The sequence below is a fragment of the Syngnathus leptorhynchus genome, chromosome 19, assembly GCF_054491065.1.
Source record: "Syngnathus leptorhynchus isolate UIUO chromosome 19, UIUO_Slep, whole genome shotgun sequence".
NCBI classification, from domain to species: domain Eukaryota; kingdom Metazoa; phylum Chordata; class Actinopteri; order Syngnathiformes; family Syngnathidae; genus Syngnathus; species Syngnathus leptorhynchus.
Window position 1 is genome coordinate 482,830 of NC_141213.1, and position 15,318 is coordinate 498,147.

Sequence of the window (15,318 nt, forward strand, 5' to 3'; positions counted from 1 at the left end):
CCAAAGCCCCCCCCCCATCCAAAACACACAGCGGTGAAGTCTTCTTCCTCCTCACTTTCACTTTAAAGTAAAAGTCTCTTCTGTGTGGCATTGACCTCGAAACACCTTGACAGCCATCGATTTCAACTGAATGATCCCCAAACTGGCTTGAAATATACATAAAACACAACTTCTTCAAAATTATTCTGCTCATCATGGAGACTGAATTACAGGAGGAAAAAAATATGAGCCCAAGGCGTTGGCTCGCTTTTGGGCAAAGACTTTCTTGTGAGAGCTTTTGTCATGGTGAGGTTGCCTGTTCTCTTGCTTCAGGATTCAAGGCTGTCCCCTTTGAGATGTTCCCCGACGGCTCAAGATGCTGATCAGGCTTCTGCAGCATCAAGAGCCACGGAGGAGGCCACGTCCAAAAAGTGTCGGCCAGTGAGCCGCCCTCAGGAGCACATTTTATTTGGAGCCAATTTGGATTGCTCCAAGTAAGTACATTGAGCTTCACCATCTTGAAACATTCCGGTCGAGATTTGGAAATGCAATCCCGCCTTCGTTGTTGACTTAAGCAGAAGGCCTGAGCGGCTAAAGCACTTGAGAGCAAGCAGTCCTCAGCAAGCCACCCAAAGAACAATTGCTCACACGTCTGAGCTCGTCCCTGGGGGGGGGGGGGACTGTGGCTGTCTGCCATTTTCAAACTTTCTTTTCTGATTCTGTTAGCACAATGCTAATGACGCTACAAAATTGGAATTCCTATGAGAATAAGCTATATGTAATGTCATCGTCCTTTCGTCCGCCACCTCGTCTGGCCTCGGGAGTTTCTTGGAATTTTCCTTGAACAAACACAGAGATGCAGATAAAAGATGCATTCGGTCGGCGTTCCAGGGACTGATAAAAAGGTGTCACGCCGGCATGCGAGGGACGCCAGCAGAGAGGCCGTCTTGCCGGTAAGGCGCTTGCACCTTGTGCGGCGGCCTCCGATTTTTTTTTGGGGGGGGGGGGGGACATTTCTGCCATGTCTGAGAAGATTCTTTGTCATACAAGCCAGCTTTCTTGAATCTTCAAAACACCAATTAAACAAAAGCACAAATACCAAAGTGGCCTGTTTCCAAAGAGTGGGGGCTTAGGATCTTTGTCTATCTGCGCTAAGAGTGAGTGGCAGCAACTTGAGCCCAAAGGTCGCGTCTGCTTTTCATCGTCAATGGCCCAGGAAAGCGCAACTATTCCGTAAATTTGTCCTCAAAGCTGAATGCAAAAAAAACAAATCAAAAGATGAGCTTGAAAATGGCATGTGAAAGTGACATTTGCAACTTGAATTCAACGACAATTGAACACTGCTGTGGCTCAGTGTTTGGGCCAGGGGGGCGGCGGGTGGTGCGTAAGCCAGGCAGCCAGACTTTGTTCATTCATCCACGCTTGGCTGGGCAGGCTGCGGATCCCAGCAGAAAAGAAGACGGAAAAAATGAACTCCTGCGCATCTAGCAGGAGTCTGGGCTCAGTTCATCAAATAGGAAAAAGTCTTCTGCTTAGCGCCAATTCATCTTGCCTTACTTGGAGTGTTTCTTTTTACCCGCACAACACCAAAAATTCCAACTTCAACCTTGCCTTGGAGTTAGTCATGTGCAAGGCCACACTTTGCAATTTGTGTCCTCAACTGATATGAATCAAGCCATGTCTTTCCCAACAAAAAAAACAAAAAACCTTCCTGCAATCTTTTTTTTTAACTTTCTTGTCTCATGACAAGAGAAACAACAAAAGTTCATGTTACATTGTTGTGTTACTCTACATCCCTAATTATAAAAGAAATAAACATTTGACATCAGCATCAATTATAAGCACATTTTCTGTTACTGTACTTATTGTTACTATGTTTTGGCAAGGAAAAGCACAAAACAAACAAACAAACAAACAAACAAACAAACCTGATTTTGTACCTGAGATGTAGACAATTCCAAATTTCCTGTTTTTCTTCTACTTTTTTTTTTTTTTAAACCTTGGCTGATAGAAGCATCGCAGCTCTTAGTGGCAAATTGATAAATGACTACAGCACAACCTCGTAAATTAATATCACTACTATCATGAGTGTTATTGTTTTTGCTGCTTCAACCATTATAACCAAGAAGCAACTAGGGGACGACTGCTTTGGCAGTATATTATTTTATTTTGCATCGAAGGAGAATAGACCTATACAGGCTATTCATTTGCCACTGTATGTGAATTTATTTGCAACATGTGCTAACCCATTAATGAACACTTTGAACTGTAGTATTGAACAGAAATAACACGAGGGAAGTCACAAGTTTCACTGTCACCGTGAGAGGACAGTTGCTGGGATACAGGCTCCTTTTGACATAGTCCATGGGCACTTTGATCAGTTGATCCTCTTCTATGGCAGATAGGTTTGATCCTACAGCTGCATTAGGGTCCATTTGCTATTACAGCACCACTGACCAGATTCATCAAAATAGTTTTGGAATTGGAGCACGAGCTTCCTCAAATGGCCACTGATAATGTCACACAAAAATAGCCAGACAATAAATCAAGTGTAAATAATAAATCAATATTATTTAAAAAAAATTACAATTATTTTCCATTTCAAATTTTGCCGACCACCTGCAATACCGCTACGGCCCACTAGAGGTCCGCACACCACCGTCTGACAATCGCTGCATTAACCTTTTATAATGCAAAAGCTGAACCCATCGTTTGTTTGTCTTTATCTTCATCTGAGCCCATAACTTGAATCCTGTGCACAATGACGGTGCATTTGCGCCATCAAGTGGTCAAAAGATGGACAAGCACAGTTTTATTTGAAGGATTTGGACTGGATCCTGTAAGGAGATCGCTCCAAATATTTTCTTCAGCTTCTGTGACGCAATGTAATTTGTGAAAATGTGTGAAGGGATCATATGAAGCAGGGATGGTTTGAAACAAATAATGTCAAGTTTGCAGATCGCAATTCATAGGACAAAGCATGAAAAAAGACAACAAAATCTTTTGACAAAGGGGACAATTACAAAGTATAAATAACAAATGTTGCTGTTTTAGTGCCACTGATAATTCACACACAGATAGTTTTGTGTTTTTTAAATTAGCGTACACCGTGTACGCATATCAAACTCACCTCCTTTAGTTTGGCATTGCGAGAGAATGCTGGAGATGTGCGTGTGGTGAGTGAAAGGCCTTCTTTGTAACATGCTCACAAATAGGCAGGGCAGGCAGGTGCAGCAGTGAGGAAGGAGGTCAGTGGATCACTTGTGATTGGCTTGTGTGATGGTGAAGGCCTTGGGCACTACAGACTGATGTTGAAATCTGAGTGACACCAGCAAGTAGTCCAGCAAAACCAAGTGAATAGTAGTCTAGGAAAACACGAGCCACGTCATAGCAGGTCACATTTAAGGCCCTGGACTTTATTGTCATATTTTAGTGAGAGCTCCGTCACAAAATCTTTTTTTTTTTAAACATCTTTTCAGCCTGCAGGTGGGACAAGTAAACCTCAAGGACACAAGCCGCCAGCCGGGCCAGCGTTCAAGATTTGCCCGCACAAAGTGCACAAACATTACTAAGTAATGCCGCCTTTGTGCTGGACTCTTCACAGAAGAGAGGACATCAAATTCCCCAAAGGAAGGCACCCAAAAATACTTGTGGTTTTGTTGGCCTCATTGCCATCTGGAGAGATTCTTTTTTTTCTTCTTTTTTTTCCCCATTTGTTTCTCAAAGAAAGAACAAAAGAAAATCGGAGGGCGTCATCCCCCTATTTTGCTTTCTCACCTCTTTCAAAAGTGGAATGATGAAACGCGTTCATTCGCCTCCCTTATCATCTGTGCAGTGTACGAACCAAACCGAGACATTTAAAAGCTTACAATCGAGTTGACCACAAGAACACAAAATACAAAAATAACTTAATACAAAAAATGTCGGTGAGATTTTCAAAAATCAACAACAAAAAAATCAAATGAATACAAAACGGGTTTGTCGTATGAAACAATGAAGGACCCCGTCCGACTCAAAATACAAAAAGCAGCATTGTCTTGATCAGAAAGCCATCGACGGAGAAGAAAAAAAAAAAATCACGAAAATAGTGCTTTCAAACGAAGCAGCAAAGGCTTCTGGGAAGAGACTTCATCCCTGCTCATAGGCGCCGCCCGCCACGTTGACTCCACACAACGGGTTTGTTGACGTGACATGTGAAAGTGACGCACGCCAGTTTGCTGCCGGCCGACGTGCCTACACCAGCGAGCACAGGGAGCAAACGAAGCTACGGCGTACAAAGAACCAGAATCCGAAAAAGGTGTAAACACGGAACAATAAATAGATCAAAAGCAGCATCTGGCACCATGCAAGTCTCCATACAATTGGCGCGCGCGCACACGACAGACCTCTTTTTCGCTCCCGAGTGCAAAACATGACAAAGGGACAGTTGTGTGTTCAAGTGCTATGTACAAACAAGTCCTTACTCTACACACAAGTACGCACGCACCTCCACAGGAAGAAAAAGAACCAAAACACAATCACACCTTTTCAAAAGGACGGACGGACAACATGGACGGCCGGCCGGCCGGCTGGTCATCCTTCCCGGCAGCCACTTTCTGACGCTACGATGCACAGCACCTGAAGACTCCCCCCGCCCTCCTCCGCCCGCCATTACGTCACTTCCATTGCAAGTGTGCTGTTCAGTGACGATTTGTCCTCCTCGCGCTTCTCCCTGCCCACAACACAAATGCGCTTGGCGTCAACATCCATTCGCAATGGAGAGGATCCAATCTAACCGGATGAGGCCTTCTCCGGAGAGTTCATCAAAGACTTGTCGGCCGCTTCCTCACCTGGACGCGATGTCTACGGGCGGCGCGGCGGAGACTTTGGGCTTTTGTAGGTTGGCAGCGGCCGACAGTTTTAAGGCAGAAGGCGGCACACCGGCCAGGGCGCGAGGCAGGTGACGCCCCGTCTGGTTGGCGGCCGACGGGACGCTCAGACAGATGTTGTTCCCGATGAGGACCTGAGTGGCAGCGGCAGCGGGGGCGGTAGCTCCAGCCAGCAGGCCCAGCGCGGCGGCGTGGTTGCCCGGGGCGGCCGCCAGGGAGACGGGGACGGCGTTGGCTGTGGGCGCAAGTGGACGGGGCGAGGGCTGTGGAAAAGCAGGGGCGGCCGCTGTGGGCGACGGGTGGCTGGGGTGAAGATGCAAACCTTTCAAGACACCTAACATCAGACGACAGAGACTTTGTTGACGTTCTAGCTCAACGTTGCAGATGTGAGGCCCGGCGACCACAACCAACCTGCTCCTAGGACACCGTTGACTCCGCCAGCTAGCACCAGCTCCTCTTTGGGATTGAAGGCCAGCAGCTGGTCGGCGGTGACCAGGGCCGAGGCGGCAAACTGGGCGCTGGCCTGGTCCAAGGTCTTGGAGACCAGAACCTGAAGGGACAGATGGACGCAGGGCTGATATCATTCAAGGGCGGGTAGTGCACAGGAGTGCGGGAGCCAGCGAGCGAGCGCGTCCACACCTGACTGATGAGCGGGCCGGTCCTGCTCAATGAGTTGTTGACGTGCTGCCGGATTTGAGGCCGCCGCTGCGGTGGCGGTGGCTGCTGCGGCGGCGGCGGTGGCGGCGGATGCTGCGGCTCCTTTTTGTGTTGCTGATGTTGGCTCTGCTCCAGCTGCTGCTTCTGCATGACAGCCAGCTGCTCTCTGTGCTGCTGGTACTGCTCCACCGTGAACACTGGACCAGGTCAAAAGACAACGCCGGTTCACACAGGGACAAGTGGACATGAATTTTGGAGCTTGGCAGCCTTGTTTGACCTTTTCAGCTTGTTTTTGCCCAAAAATTGATTTTGGAAATATATTCTTAGTAGCACCTTTCAAAAAAAAAAAACATGGATCATAATGCTACAGTAGTTGCATCATTTCCTAGCTCCTTTGCAGCGCAGTGAGCCTCTTCTCTTCTCGCAATTGCAAAATCTCCTGCTTGACAACACAATTTGTTGACTCTGGATTGGTAAATTAACTTAAGTTGAATCCTTCAATCCACGTAATAAGAACTGTAAAAATGTATCAATACGACAAAATACGCTGTTTTCCTTCACTACTTTCGGCAAGTCTGCTTTATGTTATTTTGATATGATCGTGCACTCACCAGAGGCAGTTGGTGCATGGCCCCAGTTTGACAAGCACGATTTGAAAGAGCTTAATAAAGTCAAAATCTGTGGCGAGCACAAGATGAAAGTGTGAACTCAAATCATATTGTGCCATAAGTCGAACTCAAAAGCCTTCCATTCATAGAAACAGCGAATGAATGAATGGAAGACCCGGACTCCATCGTTGCGCTTGTGCTCCAAGCAACGGATGATAAATGATTCAAGCCCGCTAGGGCTGAAAAGCAAAGAACCACACTGACGGGGAGACCCGGGAGACATTCTCTCTCATCGTTTATTTTGATCTTCCTGCTCGGGCAACCTTCTGGATTTTTTGCAGCACTGACGAGTGAAAATTACTTCACATGAATCAGCAAGAAAAGTGTAAAGAGCACCCACAATTTCCAAGAGAAAACCGATTGGTGATGAACAAAAAACAAAACGGGTTTTGGTGAAGAGTCAGTATGAAAACACAATTGATGACAAAATAAATAGCACGCACTCACTTTTGCCAGGAGCAGCTGGACCGGTGCAGGTTTGCGGCAAGCATCCCCCGGACAGACTCCGAGTTAGTCCCGATACAGCCCGACTAAAATCACCAAATGCTTTAAGACTCGACACTCCTGCGTCCAAAGCCGGCTGGGATAGCGTCCGTGGCCGGAAATGCCTCCAGCGGCATGATTTGATGCTTAACAGAATCCGGCTTAGGTCCACGGTCACGTCGGACGATAAAGATGATGGGGTGGCGGCGGAGGAGGAAAGAGGGCAGGAAGACCCGGCGGGGTCCGAGGTATTGTTTTCCGAGGTACTGGAGTTGCGGAGCGGCGAGCTTGAAAGTGAGGAGGAGAGCAAGGGGGGCTGCAAGTCGGAATCCAGGTACTGACAGACGGCGTCCGAGTCGGCGTGTGCCCGATCCAACAAGAACCTGAAAACAGCCAAAGACAAATGCTCGACACGAGGGCAGACTGTGATGTGTCGCCATGGCAATTTGGACAAGAGCACATCCGGCGTGGCTTCACCGGTCCGCTCAAGGCCACCGGGACGAGGCCCGGCGAGTGACTCACCTGCCCCCTCGGCCCACGCGACGTCGAGACAGACCGACGCAGCGCCACGGTGTGCTCAAGGATGTCAGAGAGTAGCAGAAGCGCGGGTGAGCGAGGCCTCCTTCCGACGGGCTCTCCCACGGCCAGCCGCCGCTCCGGCCGGGACTCGACTGCCAGGAGAAGCAAAACCAAGCCAACAAAAGAACATCAACATCTGCGAGTGCCGCACACTAGTAAAGGGCGCGCTCTCAAAATGGAAGCGCACTCACGGCGTAGTAATGACAGCCGGCCTTCCTCCTGAAAGCGTAGCAACCGTCTGGGTCGTTCTCCTCTTCTGTTTCTGAAGAACCCGAATGAATCTGTACAAAAACAGACAACACTGGAGGAAAGAGCTCAGCTGAAAATCACGACCGCATCCCTCGACTCGGCCTACCTGTGAGAAGGCTTCATCGTCGGAGCTGGGAAAATCGTATTGGTTGAGGTCCTTGAGATTGAAGACCGAAGGTCCCGCCCGAGGGGGGATCTTGGGCTTCTTCTCATATTTCCTTTTGGTTCGCACAACCTCCGTCTTCTCCTGCTGGCGGTAGAGACAAGAGCGAGCGAGAGATGAGGGGGGCGAATGTTTCTCCTGCATCGCAAGACGTCTCTCGTCCTCTTTCATTGATATGCAGATCGAAACGCGTGCCAGATGCCGCCACCACCGAGCCAAGGGTCGACATAAAACACCCTTGCCGCCGCTCAGGCAAGAATTCGTCAGATCCTTTTCAGTTGTTAAGCTCTGAGGCCGATCGACGACAGGGAGGAAAAAAGGCCCGCTTGAAACAAAAGCCAAGAGGTGTTTTTTTTGAGGGGCTTTGTCGGTCACAGAAGCTAATTGAATCGGAAGGACGCACGACGGAAGATAAGCTGCATAATGAGGCCAAAAAAGGCCAACGCGTCCGGATCGACTGTTTTGTCTCCATGGATTACAAAGTAACAAGGCGCCCATTAAGCGGCTGGCACGGAGCTCCCAACGCAGCTACTTGTTTCTTTTACCTTCTTGTAGTCCTTCATGTCCAAGTGGTCCTGGTGTCGGTATTGGTTGGCACTGGGGATAACGGGGATGGTGTAGACGGGCTTGAGCAGAGCCTGCCGGGCCAGCGCCTCTGCCATCACCCCGCTGCCAAAGTCAGGCGTGCCGTTTCTGTTTGGGTAAACAAACACACCGTCAAAACACGGCCAGCCGAGCGGACGCGTTTGAGTACAAAATCCATGCGGGAATTCCTAGCGCCAGTTACGGTGCACAATGCAACGCCACGCCGCTGACGACCACTGACCAAAATGGCATCGCAACACTGCTGAGACGTACGACACGACACCACACCACACCACACGCTCCTTGCTTTGCACCTGGGCCAAGCGCATGGGAGGGAGGCGCAGTGTAACAAGCTGAAATTGGAGCGTCACTCCAAATCAAAGGCACTTCAAGGAGAGCGCTCGCTCCAATTCGCGCTCAGGCGTACAGCTCGTTTGGCAGGAAATTCATTCCATTTGCGGCTACGTGTCGGGATGGATAACAAAGGCGCCACTTTGGGGGCGCAGAGAGACGTCACCTCCAGACTCCGGGAGCCAATGAGGCGTTACTGAGCTCCTTTCCAGCAAAGCCACGGAAGCAAACCTCGAAAGAGCAGCTAGCCGCGTCTCACCGCTTCTCCACAATCTCCAGCGTGAGGTGCAGTAGTTCTCGCTTGCTCTTCTCCCTCCTCTTGATCATCTCCAGGATGGTGACGGCGCGGCTCAGGTCCCTGCGAAGTTTCAGCATCTTCTCGTACGACGCCTCGTCGTTTTTGCGGTTCTGAGAATGGGAACATCCGTTTTCAGCTTCTGCTGCACTCGCATTGACTCCCTCCAATTCGGCGGGCGGGCGGCCCACCTTGCGGGTCTGCATTTTCTCCGTTCGCCTGCGAAAGGCCACGTAGGGGTCGCTGGTGCTCGAACCGTCCCGCTTTTCCTGCTTGATGTTGGAAACGAAGGTGCCAGACTTGTAGGCCTTCCTCTTGCGGCTCCAGTAGTCAAAGACCTCCTTGATCAGCTCGTCGTCCTCCTTCAGCAGCAGCTTGGCCTCTTGGAGGCTGACAAACTGCATCGGAACGAGAGCGGGAAGAAATGATTTGCAAGGCAAGCAAATCCAAAGACATTTGTGCGGACTGGAAAGTGGGAAGAAATTGTAAATCGACTTTAGCCATTTTCACACCAAACAGAATCCGACTGTTGGTTTCCATAGGCTTGCCGACGTTACCTGCTGCCCGCTGCCTTTCTCCAGGCGGTCGATCATCTCCTCAAACTGCAGTGCAGTGATTTCCATTTTCTTCTTGAGCTTGTTCACAAATGTCTCGTCCCCCGAATCCAGGTCATAGTCCGGCTGCTCTGTGTCCAAACCGAAAGCTGCGGAGGGGAGGCGGCGGATGGTTAGCGGGAAAACTCGAGACACGGTTCCGACTCGCTCGACGAGCGAGGTTGGATTGCATAAAAAGCTGCAGGTCCTCGTGGAGATGACCGATTGAAGTGATGTTTTTTAGTGATTTGCTGAGTGACTCACGCTGTATGTGAATAAGCTGCTTTGGCATTCGGAACTCCCCGGGGTAGAGTGACTCGTAGTGCGGGATGTTGCGCTCAGCCTCGGGCACGGGGATGACCATGTTGTCCCGCTTCTCGCCGTAGACCTGCTGCGCCGAGATGGCCCGCTGGAGATGGTGCTCCTGCCCAAGCGCCACAGAAGAATCGTCAACACGCTCACCTTTTGGCTTCCTCAGCTCAACCCGTCAAACCTGGAAGATGAGCGACTCAAAAACAAATGTAAGGAGGGTTTGATTGCTGGCCACTTCGCTAATCTAATGGCCCATCTCTCTTGGAATTTGGTCAAACAAACCTGCCATGGAAAGAATGCCTCAGCAGGTTCCATAACTTTAAGAGAGGTCGACAAGCAATCAGTGCCATCTGAAATAAGAAATCAATGGAAGCAGCGTCTGTAGACGCACTTAGGTCAAGCGTCTCCGCTAGCACGCCAGTGCCCGCGACAGATGGCCGGCACGGTTACGGCTTGTTCTCGCAACTATTTGAACACGGCTCCCACTCGTTTTGACACGTCGCGACATTTTCTTGGCCGGCTTTGTCTAATACAAAAAAGTGGCAAAAATGGCATCACACAACCACAACCGACCCTTCGAGATGCTGGCAAGTCAATGTTTATGACAGGCGTTCACTCTCAGCCAGGGCTCAGCTCAATTAAAACCAGACAACAGCAAGCAGCCACAACGTATTGGAGCGAGGCCCGGTTTACCGGTCTCAAAGTATTGAAGAAGTCACTTTCAAAAGCACTAAAACGTTGCGTTGCTGGTTTGCAGATCACAGACACAATTTTCCATCATTTGGCAAGAACGCAAGAAATTCTTTGCCAGTATTGTGTTGTGCTCCCTTTGACTCAACTGAAACAAACCTAAGAACACATGAAACGTGTCAGAAACTTAAAAAGAGGCAAATAATGACAAAGGTCTGCTTGGTATGCTCAAACCAAAAATCCTAACCTGCCACTTGTACAAAATGTTTCAGTAAAACACACATGCTTTATTTTCTGTCAGGGCCACCGACCCACAAAAAGCAGAGTCCAACAGAAAGAGCAAAAATGAGTTCTTCCAATTAAACGTTGCAAATCTTCAATAAAAAAGGAAATCGAGGTTGCCAAAGCAACCAAAGTTTGGCCTTTGGCAGCACTTTTCGGCAAAGTCGTTTGATGACTGCGCCGAGCAAGCCTCTCATTGAAGCTTCACTGACAAGAAGTGTGCAGTAGATCGGTGAGTTGCAGAGATCACCACGTGCTCTGTGACCAACGTGCGGTCGTACAAGTCCGCTTCTGCGTTCCACTGACCGCGGCAGTGGATATAGGTCATGGAGCAAAGCCACGCCGCCTGTAGTAAAATGCTTCTCTTCATCTCCTTTGTCACTCAGTTATGTAATGCCGCTAGAGGCGGAGGGGTGACAGGAGGGTGGCTGGATTTGTGCTGACTTGCCGGCCCCGTCTGTGTTTTCCTGACGTTTGAATCTGCCGCTCAGCATCACAGATGGTCTCTCCTGCTGATGAGCTCTTCGAGAAGAGCGTGGCAATGAATGCATTTCAAGCACAAAGTGCAGACTTGGGGGGTAAAAAACGTAATTAAATGGACTTTTGTAAAACTGCAAAGATCACAACCGAAGCATATTTAAAAAGCCCACAGTTGGTCATTTATAAATGTAAAGCATATTGTAACAGGATACTTTGGCCAAAATGGATTAGATTGGAGTTTTTGTGGAAAATTGAGTAATCCTAACTTGTTCTACAGTTCATGAGCTAGATTTTATTTTATTGATCAGGCAAGTAGCCAAATTTCAGTTGAGAAATTAAACGTTTGTTTCAAATAGGACCATGTGATTTTCAAATCAAATGATCACAAAAACACTCAAGTGATGATCATTTGGGAAAATATCTACAACTGGAGTGAAAACAGAAAGACGCTAAAATGATCTGGGCCCGTTCGAGTTTGCTGCAATGTTGGAGCTAGCAAGTGACAATGTGCTCTTCTCCATGTGCACTGCTTTCAAAAAGCAGGCGGCAAACACGTCCTGGATTGAATCTGCCACAAACCGGCGTCGAGCCGAGCAGCATGGCCGCCTCGGGGAGCTGTCAACTGCGCCGACGGCAGCTGTCAGAAGCCGGCGGAGGCTCAGCTTCTCCCCCTGGCCTTCGTACGCGGAAATTACACCATGGCCTAGCCACCAAGCCCGGCTAACGTCAACAAAATGGTGGTCCACGTCACGTGACTTCTTTGTGCGTTCGCCATAATTTTGTCACGGAAGGAACGCTCGCCCCACTGCCAACACGCGGCGTGTCGACTGCTAACTTCCCGGCGACGACGCCCGCGTTGAATTGAGGGCGGCTATGCGCTGCACCGTCCGAAAAACCGTCGTCGTGTGCTCGGCAAACGCGGAGGCGGGAGCCATTTTGAGCGAGCCTGCGCAGGCAGCGTAGCGGCTGGGTTGTTGCCGCCAGGTGGTGGTGGTGGTGGGGGGCGACAACCGCCGAGGCCACCGGGCCGCTTTTAAACAAAACAAACAAACAAAAACCACATACCGATTCCTCCTCCCTTTCCATCCCGGTTGGCATCTGCGGCACTGCCCGGTTGATCGAAGCATATTCATGCAGGTCCGGTAAATCCTCGCAGCGGAAGACGGGCAGGGGCTTACTAGCATCCAGCGCCCGCGCCCGAAAAGACAATTTACTCATTTTTTTTGTTTTATTTTACACGTATATTAAGAGATGCGGCATAAATCGAGTCAATCTCCGAGGAATTCTACTTCTCGTTGTCATGGATGGATCCGGGACGGTCTCCTGGAACGAGTGCCTCGATCGCGGCCGGGCTCGTGTGCTAGGCAGCGCGAGCAGAGCCGGGCGGGCCCGCGTCTCGGTGGCTGTGCGTCGGTGCGGATTCCTCTGGCGCTCCGCTCTCCCTCCCCGGTTCAATGCGCCATGGCCAACATGGCGGACATTAGGAGCTCATGTAGCGCTGAAGCGGCTGGCTGCGCGCGGCCCAACCCCCTCCATCGCACCAACAGCCATTCCCACGCAGCTTGGTACGCAGGCGCGCTCCACACAACCGGCCGCGGGGTCCGCGGGCGGAGAGGAGGGGTGTACTGATGAGATGGGGGGCTTTTTTCAATATGGGAACAGAAATTCCCATTCAAATTTAACTAACTGTAGCTACAGTACGTGTGAAACGCCTGTGTGTCTTCAAAAGGACTGAATTTACAAAAGTCAACAACTTATTTCAAAAGATACCTTTTAAACTACATGAGCATTATCCAATGTCTATGGAAAATCCTTCTCATGACAGTATTTCAATTTAACTTTGTAAGATAACTACAAGAGCATTAAGAATTGTTTTGCAATGTACATCTTTGTTTATTCAAGTTCATTTGAAGTTTGGGTCTACATGACTTAAGTCGGAGAAAACCTACCTTGCAATCATTACTATGCAGTATTAGTGAAACACTTACCTGATAATCAGTCCGTACATCAGTAATACATAAAGCCACTGTCAGATTAAGTCAAGTATACCATTACACCATCTCATGACACAAATTCATCAAATTAATTGGTGTGTCTTTAAAATATACTTATATAATCACATCAAGTGGAAATGTGTGTGCACCAATATACATAGTATAAACTGAGTAATGAAACATATACATCGAATATCATTTAACCTTTGATCCCTCGTGGACACTCCGGAAGCATGAGTGGCTACCAGATGAACCATCACTCAGTTGGGGGCAAAGTCACCTTCCACATGTGAAGCATTCTGGGCATCCTAGAGGTGGGGAGGGGGGAAAAACAAGCTTGTAGCTGTCAAGCAAAACCATTTGTGTTAAAAAAAACAAAACTGTTTTCAGCAAATCAAAAACATCTCACCAGATCACGTTTGATTGCTAATTTCATGATGATCGGCATCTGTTCATGTAGATTATAACTTAAAATGTTCTCGATTTCAAAAGTCAAAAAATAGAGGCAATTTGCATGTCTTCTAATGCATTGCCGAGCTATCGGAACAGCGGATCCTCAAAAATCAAGTGACTGACTCCCGTTTAAGAAAATATGACGGGCCATTCAACACACAGCTGTGTTCCATTTAAAAGTCTGTGTTGGATCTTATTTACATTAAGGGCTAAACAGAGAGAGACATAATGACGCTATTTGTACAGAGATTGTTTCAAAATGCAAGTCAAACGAGTTCCACTGCAAATACGATTCAAACGAAACAGACACGAAAATGAAGAAACATAAATGCAAAGAGGAGAATTTGAGGACTCACTAGTCGGTCACAGCTGTTTGTACAAGGCTAACGTTAGCCTAGCCGCCTCTTTAGCTAGCCTGACCCTGCGCCATTATCGGCACTTTGCCAACTCGCAACTAACTCTTCCTCCAGCCAGAGTCGTCCCGCCTGGACTTTCCTCAGCTGCACACTGGCCACCGTGTGGTCGGTAAGTCAACAAACCGACTCCTGGACAAAGGTCTCCGGACTGGAGGATGACGATGACGACTGCTCTTCTTGTGTTTGACATACTGCTAGCCTAATGCTAACTGTTCTTAGCTTCTCCGCAGGTCGCCTCGGAAAGGAAAAAAAAATCTCAATCCTCGTGAGATTTTTCTTGAATAAAATATCAAGAGTTCAGGAAGCTGAGAGCAAGGCTTGCGTGTCAAGCGAGCATTCAGCGAAATAGGGCAAAACAAGTAGAATCAGCTCAGCACAAACTTGCAGGGATTTCGGAGCTTAGCTTACTTCGACAAACATCCACAAACTGGCCAGCAGAAGCCACTTAGCAGGCGACGTATGACTGGCAGTTGAGGCGGCCAATCACCAGAGGGGAGAGTTCACCAGCGAGGGCTCATTGGTCCATTCACTCCACCCAGCAAAAATAATGATTGTACGATTCATAATTATGACGAACGGATCGTGATAAACACCCGATTTCACAACACATTTCTACCTTGGTTTTACTTTACAATTAAATGTTTTCGAATAAATATAACTTCCACAGAAATTTTGACTGGGATTGCTGACTCAGACAGCCGCATTTGCAAAACATTCTAAACGAATTGGGTTTGTATTTAATTTTTGTTCTCGAGTCTGTCTACAACCAGGTCAACATGGCAACTGAGAAAATATTCTCAATTACCATAATGGAAGGTTAAATTGACAAATAAAACAAGTAGTGTGCTTATAACGTCACACCGAAAAACAGGCGTCACTTTTTGCTTTTACCGCTAGATGGGAGTGGACAGCCGCGTAATGGTGAAGCCCACTGAGCTTCATCAGCATTGCTCACTGCACCATGACTCCTGCTTTGCGAGGGGGGAATCAGGATTCATACTATGCAAAAAAGTTACAGTGCACTCCAGTAATTAGCTTGAGAGAAGTTAATTAACGGGAGCTTGGCTGGAGTTACACACGGCCTACCGACGAGCAAAGTGCTCGTGTTGCTTGCGAGCCGTGCATGCAGGGAACGGATGAGATAAAAAAAAAAAAAAAGGAAGTCAGCCATCCGCACCCTTTTTCTCCTCGCCAAAAAAAGTGCGGACAACCGCTGCCATC

At 48.6% G+C, this 15,318-nt stretch overlaps 1 protein-coding gene across 6 annotated transcripts; it reads right to left on the minus strand.

Moving 5' to 3' along the window:
* Nucleotides 1-2,799: 2,799 nt before the first annotated feature.
* LOC147041433 (enhancer of polycomb homolog 1-like) lies at nucleotides 2,800-14,540 on the minus strand. 6 transcript variants are annotated; one of them, XM_085939375.1, is made up of 15 exons: nucleotides 14,038-14,540; nucleotides 12,300-13,536; nucleotides 9,735-9,894; nucleotides 9,435-9,580; nucleotides 9,069-9,275; nucleotides 8,842-8,990; nucleotides 8,192-8,339; nucleotides 7,590-7,730; nucleotides 7,426-7,515; nucleotides 7,178-7,326; nucleotides 6,620-7,038; nucleotides 5,487-5,701; nucleotides 5,259-5,397; nucleotides 4,809-5,181; nucleotides 2,800-4,690 (listed from the first exon to the last, which is right to left on the minus strand). In XM_085939375.1, exons 2-15 carry the CDS (start codon nucleotides 12,450-12,452, stop codon nucleotides 4,630-4,632), a joined length of 2,550 nt encoding a protein of 849 aa, XP_085795501.1. In that variant the 5' UTR covers nucleotides 12,453-13,536; nucleotides 14,038-14,540; the 3' UTR covers nucleotides 2,800-4,629. The 6 variants fall into 6 exon arrangements, with proteins under 6 accessions (XP_085795501.1, XP_085795504.1, XP_085795498.1 ...); XM_085939378.1 differs by having other exon boundaries at nucleotides 2,801-4,690; nucleotides 7,590-7,733; nucleotides 13,433-13,536; XM_085939372.1 differs by having other exon boundaries at nucleotides 2,801-4,690; nucleotides 7,590-7,733.
* Between the last annotated feature and the right edge of the window lie 778 nt (nucleotides 14,541-15,318).

What these genes read in the sequence shown, in the direction of transcription:
- LOC147041433 (XM_085939372.1), bottom strand. Translation starts at nt 12,452, where the DNA reads ATGAGTAAATTGTCTTTTCGGGCGCGGGCGCTGGATGCTAGTAAGCCC. An exon ending in CTGGAGATTGTGGAGAAGCG is followed by an intron (nt 8,340 to 8,841) that starts GTGAGACGCGGC and finishes TTACCCAAACAG; the next exon opens with AAACGGCACGCCTGACTTTG. An exon ending in CGCGTGGGCCGAGGGGGCAG is followed by an intron (nt 7,039 to 7,177) that starts GTGAGTCACTCG and finishes GGCTGTTTTCAG; the next exon opens with GTTCTTGTTGGATCGGGCAC.